The sequence below is a fragment of the Pteropus alecto genome, unplaced genomic scaffold (genome assembly GCF_000325575.1).
Source record: "Pteropus alecto unplaced genomic scaffold, ASM32557v1 scaffold447, whole genome shotgun sequence".
In the NCBI taxonomy this organism is placed as follows: Eukaryota; Metazoa; Chordata; class Mammalia; order Chiroptera; family Pteropodidae; genus Pteropus; species Pteropus alecto.
The window spans coordinates 551454-559238 of NW_006440214.1; the positions used below are offsets into that span (position 1 = coordinate 551454).

Sequence of the window (7785 nt, forward strand, 5' to 3'; positions counted from 1 at the left end):
CTTACACTACACACACACACACACACACACACACACACGATGGAGAAAGTCCTTAAAAAGACCCCAAAGCACAGAAGACATAGGCAGTGACTCTTTGACATCGCTCTTAATGTTTTTTGAATATGTCTCCTTAGGCAAGAGAAATAAAAGAATCATCAAATAGAACTACATCTAACCAAGGTTTTGTCGGTTTTTACTGTGAAGGAAGGTATCACCAAAACGAAAAGACAATCTGCTGAATGGGAGAAGATAATTGCCCATGATATATCCGATAAGGGGTTAACATCCAAAACGAATGAAGAACTCATACGCCACCACCAGATAAACAAACAATCCTATTCAAAAACAGGCATGGGATAGACATTTCTCTAAAGAAGAAATACAGATGGCCAACAGACACATAAAACAAGGCTCAAGGTCACTGATCAGCAGGGACATGCAAATTAAACCACAATGAGATATGACCTCACACCTGTCAGAATGGCCATCATCAATAAATCAAAGAACAGCAAGCGCTGTCAAGGCCATGGAGAGAAGGGAGCCCTTGTGCCTTGCTGGAAGGATTGCACATCGGTGCAGAAACTATGGAAAACAGTGTGGAGGTTCCTCAGAAAATTAGAAATTGAACTACAGTATGACCCAGCAATTCTACTTCTGGGTATGTACCTGACGAAAACCAAAACATTAGTTTGAAAAGACATACACACCCCTGTGTCCACTGCAGCCCTGCTCACAGCAGCCCAGACACAGAAGCGCCTAAGGGCCTGTCCACAGACGGCGGGGTAAACGAGCGGGGCGTACACACAGTGGGGTGTCACTCGGCCATAAAGAGCATGAGATCCTGCCACTGGTGACAACATGGATGGACCAAGACAGTATTGAGCTAAGTAATGTAAGTCAGAGAAAGACACGTGCCATGATTTCACTTATACGTGGAATGTAAAAAACAAAATAAATGAACAAGAAAACCCAGAAATAAACCCATGGATATAGAGGATGTCTGATGGCCGGCAGATGAGAAGTGGGTCTGGGAGCTGAGACAAGAAGCAGGAGGAGTGAGATGTACGAATGGCCGGTTACGAAGACGGCCACGGCGCGTGACGTACGACACAGTGACAGCGGGGTGCGGTGCGGGGGGACCAGACTTAGCGGGGGTCCCTCTGCAAGGGCCGCAGACATCTAGCCACTGCGCTGTGCACCCGAAACTAATACTGTATGTCAACTATGACTGAAAAACGAATTTTAAAAATCAAAAAATTGTTAAAGAAAATGTAGTACATTACACGATGGAACATCAATCATTCATTAAAAAAATCGAAATTCTTCCATTTGTGACAACACGGATCGACCTAGAGGGCATCGTGCTAAGTGAGGGAAGTTTGGGAAGAACTGGCACCACGTGCCCTCGCTTGCGTGTGGATCCTGAACTCAGAAACAAACAGGAAGCCAAGCCCTGGGAGCAGACCCCGGGCCGGAGGCGGAAAACGCAGACTCGCCACCACCAGGTGACGGCGCTGTGCTGCGCACTCGAAAGTCACAGAGAGTAAACCCTAAAAGTCCTCAGTGACAGAAAAGACCGGTGACCATGGTGACAGATGTTAACTAGGCTTCCCGTGCGGGACGTCCCCTGTGCTGCACACTGGAGACCAGCGTCAGACACACTGCGATCACACGCGCACACACACGCACACGCGCACACAAGTGCACGCAGAGCCCGTTGGCCAGGCCCGTGCACTGGCTCTCACGTGACGGCCCAGCAGACGTCTGGGGGCAGAGACAGGTGGGCGAACAGGCGGGCCACCGGGCGGGGACGCACTCACCTTTCTCATAGACCTGCCGCCTGTCCTCCGAGGACAGCGAGCTGACCTTCTGCCTCAGCTTCTCCGTCTCCAGCCGCATCTGCTTCGCGGAGTACTGGTCATCGGGTCTCATCGACAGAGTCAGCTTATGCTGATTGTTCTGCAACCAGCACAGTGACAAAAAGCCCACGTCACAATAAGCCTCTGCGAAAGCCGACACACCGAACCGGCCTCCGCTACTGCCCCTGGCGCTGAGCGCCCCCTTCCGATGTGCTCAGCGGTGACAACAGAGGGCGCCGTGAAGGCGGTGTAGCAGAAAGCACGTGAGCCACATGGCATTCATGTGTACCGCCTGCTGCGCAGTAACTACGCAGAACAGATGTCGACTTAATATAATGACAAACATTAGGTGACTTAATTGCTTCCCTAATATATTTCAACAACTAAAAACACTCACAAAATGCTCATGTGGAATACAGAGGAGAGGGAGAATTAGTACAACAAAAACTTTATGCAAAATAACTTAGACGGCAAGTGAATGACTGAATCACACCCACGTCCAAAACAAGGGCACCGAGTATGACACATGCCACCTCCCCCCCGGCCCACCCGGCCATGGCCAGGTCTTCTAAGAAGTTCTCGCCCACGGCTTCGACAAGGGCACACACGCCAAGTACAAATGCCCAGAAACTTATGCAAACAAGGGCATGACAAAAAGGTCCTTCGCAAAACCAGAATATGCACACGCGCAGGTGACTGGTTTTCGTATTCTGTTAACTAGGACAAAAATATATGTAGATGTTCGGTAACACACACAGTCACACATCTGATCTAGAAAATTGAAGTTTTATGTTAATATGAGCATTTATATTTTTAATTAAGAAATTATGTCACCTATTCATTAACAGAATTGACTTAGATAATGTAAATTATATTCCTAATACTCTTTTCATTATTATGAAATTCAACTTCAAAGGTGCAAACCTAAATTCTCCAATTTTCTTACCTTAAAATATTGTTTCACTTTTTCTTGCAGAAACTCTGGATTCTCCTCAAGCCGGCGCCTGAACTGTGCCACCTGCCCCCCCAGCTTCAGCAGCTCTACAGGGTCCCCGTCATGGTTCCAGCAGGATGCGATGTACTGCGATGGAATTTAAATCCATAAAGCACATCGCATGGCAAGGCTCCATTAGCGATAAACATCAAAGTCGTTGCATTTTACTAAGATCTCCATGTCTAGACTTAAAAATACCAGGTAACTCTAACAAAAATTAAATCATCCTTCAATTAGCAGAAAAATTGAACTCATTTAAACCTATTTTTCCTAATAAAAAAGCTTAAGTTTAAATTGTAATTACCCACAGATCGACAGTTATCATATATCCCACCCGCTTAAAGTGTTCTGCATAAATCTATTTTACATAACACAAGCTATCAAAAAGCCAATTGGTCTAAACAAAATTAAAAGTAAATTTATATCAGATACAAAATGACATAACTTTCAAGGTTCAAATGAAAGGTGCTATGAATTATCATCTATGTTTTCGAGAAACCATTAATCACGAAAGTAACAACAGAAAGCAGTGGGGTGGGTGAGAAGTTACACACAGACGTCAGGGCGAGTCCAAAGCTGACAGATTGATGCTTCATTTGTATTTCGATTTTATGAAGTAAAGCTTCAATTTGATCAACTTCAAATCCTTTCCTAAAAAAATATTGAGAACAGAGATGTTGAAGGAAATAAAGGTTTTTCCGTACTACAAAGCTACAGTCATAAAAACAGCATGGTATTGGCAGAAAAACAGACACATGGACCAATGAGACAGGAATGGGAGCCCAGAAAAAAACCCCCATGCATGTGGGCAACTGACTTTTGACAAAGGTTCCAAAAAATACAATGAAGAAAAGGCTCTTCGTTAAGGTGCTGGGAAAACCGAAGAGCCACATAAGAAATCAGACGGCTGTCTATCATACGCCGAAACTAACTCGAATGGATCAAAGACGTAAATGTAAGACCGGAAACGACGAAACACAGAAGAAAACAGAGGCACCAACTTATGGACCTTGGTCTTAACAAAGGATTTTATGGATTTGACCTCAAAGGCAAGGGAAGTAAAAGCAAAAATAAACAGGATTATCATCAAACTAAAAAGCTTCTGCACAGCCAAAGAAACTCCCAACAAGGCAAAGAGGCGGCCACCCGAATGGGAGAAGGTGCTTGCGAACGACACCTCCAATACAAGGGGCTGATAGCCCACTCAACAACAAACAAACGCTCCCATTAAAAAATGGGCAGAGAACCTGGACAGACACTTCTAAGGAGACATATGGATGGCCAACAAATATATGAAAAGATGCTCAATATCACTACTCACCAGGGAAACACAAATCAAAACCACGAGATACCACCTCACACCTGTCAGAGTGGCCAGCATCACAAAGACAAGACACAGCAACTGTTGGCAAGGACGTGGGAAAAGGGAACCGTCACACACTGCTGCTAAGAACCGTGTAAGCTGGTGCAGCCACTGTGGAAAACAGTGTGGAGGGTCCTCAAAAAATTAAGAATAGAATTACAACACGAACCAGAAATCTCTCTTCTGGGGATCTATCCAAAAAATGTGAACGCATTTGTCCATAAACATACATGCACTCTGACGTTCGCTGCGGCATGACTCACGGTGGCCAGGACGTGTCCCTCGACGCAAGACTGGATAAAGGGGTGGCACATGTGTACAACGGGATATTACTCAGCCATAGGAAAGGTGAAACCCTGCCACTTGCAACACTATGGATGGACCTTGAGATAACCGTGCTGATTCAGGGAGAGGACGAGAACCACATGACGTCATTCACACGTGGGCAAGAAAACAAAAAGCAACACACGAACGAACTCAGACACAGTGCGGTGGTGGCCGGAGGGGAAGGGGGCAGGGGGCAGATAAGGGTCGAGGGGGTCAAATCCGGGGTGGAGAAGGATAGACTGGGTGGTGAGCACACGATGCAATGTACATAATGTTATTAACCAACGTCACGCCAATAAATTTAATAAAAGGGACCACAAAATCCTCAGATAAAAAATAGTAAAACTTTGTAACCTTGTGTTAGGCAATGGTTTTAAGCGCTACCAAAAGCACAAGGAACAAAGAGAAAAAAAACAGGTAAATTTAAGAACATCAAAAGTAAAATCTTTTGTTCTTCAAAAGACACAATCAAGAAAGTGAAAAAACAAGCCATGTGAGAGAAAATATTCACAAATCATATATCTATTGAGGGCCTTGGATCTAGAATGTTCAAATAACTTTTATAACCCTACAAGAAAAAAGCCACGTAATCCAATTAAAAAGCCGACTGAAAATGTGACTATACGTTTCTCCCAAGATACACAGTGGCCAGGCCAGTAAGCACACGAGATGCTCAACATCTCAATCAGGACATCGCAACGATGCGCAGGAAGCTGCAGGGCCAGGGCCGCAGGGGTCAGGGGCTTGATGACTAGCACCGGCTGCGAGCTCCTCCAAGGACCAGGACGCCCGCCCCGGCGGGGACGAAGCGCGTCTGCACAGACACCTGCGCGCCAGCGTCCTGCGCGCTCCCCTCCCCGCGGGCGGGGGATGCGGGAGCCGCGCTGCTTAGCAACAAGGACTGCGGTGCCCCAGCAACAAGGTGGCAGGGACCGTCCTGCGCCGCTACACGCGACAGCACATGCTCATCACAGAGGGCGCCGCGGGGAGGCTGGGGGACGCGCAGAGCCACACGTACGCGATGACGTCGTCCAGCGTCCTGTTGATGATGTCCCGGACCCTGGGCACGTCGGTCTCGGCGACGCCCTGCAGACCCACGCTGAAGTAGGCGTCCCTGGTATGGCCGTTGTACCTGGGACACAGAAGAAGGTCACCTGTGGAGCCGGCCGGCTCCTGCCACGCGCTCACCGAGCGCTTCAGGTGAAGGTCAGACACGCCACAGGACGGGGCTGAGGACACGACCACCCGCCACAAGGCCGTGAGCGCGGCGTCCTCGGATGCCCGCTGCTCAGACACAGCGCGAGCGGGCACCACGCTCTTTAACCTGCCTGGACATCACCCTACGCGAACTCTAGAGCTGCAGTGAAGTGAACGGGGGTGGGGGGGGGTGCACTTTCACAGAATCTTGAGATTTCAAAGACCACCTGATGACCTGGCTTTTCAAACAGGCACCCGCATGCTCAGCAGATCTTGGAAGAGCCTTCTCGTTCGTTTTCTAAATCCCCCTCCCCCCACCCCACGCCCTGCAGGGGACCCGAGTAGCCTGTGCGGAAGCCACACTCTACCGCACAGCTCCGTGCTGGCGTGGGAAGGGCCCCCAGATGCCAGTACCCCCTCCCGTGACAGCCAGGAATGTGTCCGGACACTGCCGAATGTCAAAACCGCGCCCAGCGGTGACCTGCTGGTGCGATCGGATGACACACTCACCCGACGTCAGGAGAGAAATCCGAGCCTAGTCCAGACTCGATCAAGGCCTTGTAGAACGGGGCGCTGGGCCCGCTGACCAAGAGCGACGACAGCAGGTTCAAGGTGAAGGCTTCCGACGTGTCGGTGATGCTTCATTTAGGGGCCGGGGGAGGAGAGAGAGGTCGCGAAACTCACTGCTGCACTGACACGCGCTCCCGAAGGAGCGAGGTTCTCCCAGAAATGCGTGCACTTCACCCCGACTTTGGCAGGCACGTGGGCAAGAGCGTGCCTGTGCCCCTGACTGCAGTGCGGACACACTGGGGTGTTGCCAACTGCAAGTCAGTTTAGGGCACGGCAAGGGAGGTGGTGGGAAGGGTGCCGAGCACCCTGCCATGTGACTTTGAGTCTGCCCAGCAGACAGGAGACTCGCACGGAGGGGGCATCCGGTGAGGCATGCCGCCGCCGAGGGCCGACAGCCTGATGACATTCTTCCCTCAGGGGTCAGGACCTCACAGTCAGGGCTCCCCGTGACCCCAAACGGTACCCGCTGCCATTTGGAGCCTGTGAACGAGCAACGTACTTCTCCTCCGGACAGCGACCCAACACGACTTCCTCCAAAACCGCCCCGGATGATAAAACTCCCTAGAGCCCTGAACCCCACCCACCCACCCCAGCTCTGACCAGAGCGCCCACCGGACCCCACCCACCTGCCTGCTCTCGCGTGACACTCACTCTGGTAGGAGAAAGCTGACGCTGACCGTCGTCTGTCTGGGGGACCCGGCGGCCAGCGCGTCCGGTGCACAGCTGATCTGGCATTCCCTCTGCGGCGCGTCCGGGAGCAGCATGCAGTGGGCGTGAGCAGGTTCAGGTCAGAGCGGTGGTCGGGGTGGGAGAAACAACCCACGAAAGACCCCCCCCGCCCCGAAATACTAGAACTGAAAACTGACCTCAGTCAAGTGTCAGGACATAGTCAATACACAGAACTCGGGTGCACCCTACACACCGCCAACGAATGACCAGGAGAAATCAAGACAACAACCCCATTTACAGTTGTGCCCGAAGGAGCAAATACTAAGAAACAAACTTAACTAGAGAAGAGAAAGACTCGTACTCAGGAAACTAAAAGACACTGGAAAAAGGAAGTGAAGGAGATACGAACAAACGGAAGCAGAGACATTGTTAAAATGGCTATAATACCCAGAGCGAGCTACAGAGTCCATGCAATCCCTGCCGAAACACCAATGGCATTTTCCACAGAACTGAAACAAATAATCATAAAATTTACATGGAACCACAAAAGACCCGGAACAGCAAAAGCAATCTTGAAGAAGAACAGAGTCAGAGGTATCAGGCTCCCCAATATCAAACTATGCTGCAAGGCTAGAGTTGTCAAAACAGCATGGCCCTGGCATAAAAACAGACACATCGATCAACAGAACAGAGAGCCCAGAAATAAACCCACGTCTCATACAGACAATGTCTATTAATCTACGACAAAGGAGGCAAGAACATCCAATCGGGAAAGGACAGTCTCTTCAGTGACTGGTGTTGGGAGA

The 7785-nt window shown here is 49.6% G+C and overlaps 1 protein-coding gene across 1 annotated transcript in view; it reads right to left on the bottom strand.

The window, feature by feature from the left end:
- PITRM1 (pitrilysin metallopeptidase 1) overlaps nucleotides 1-7785 on the bottom strand; it is a 34170-nt gene that overhangs the window by 16203 nt on the left and 10182 nt on the right. The window contains exons 9-14 of the mRNA XM_025050525.1: nucleotides 6962-7050; nucleotides 6251-6379; nucleotides 5562-5675; nucleotides 3408-3504; nucleotides 2806-2940; nucleotides 1821-1959 (exon numbers count right to left, since the gene is read on the bottom strand). Coding sequence (XP_024906293.1) covers nucleotides 1821-1959; nucleotides 2806-2940; nucleotides 3408-3504; nucleotides 5562-5675; nucleotides 6251-6379; nucleotides 6962-7050 — 703 coding nt within the window. The remainder of the gene's footprint in view (nucleotides 1-1820; nucleotides 1960-2805; nucleotides 2941-3407; nucleotides 3505-5561; nucleotides 5676-6250; nucleotides 6380-6961; nucleotides 7051-7785) is intronic.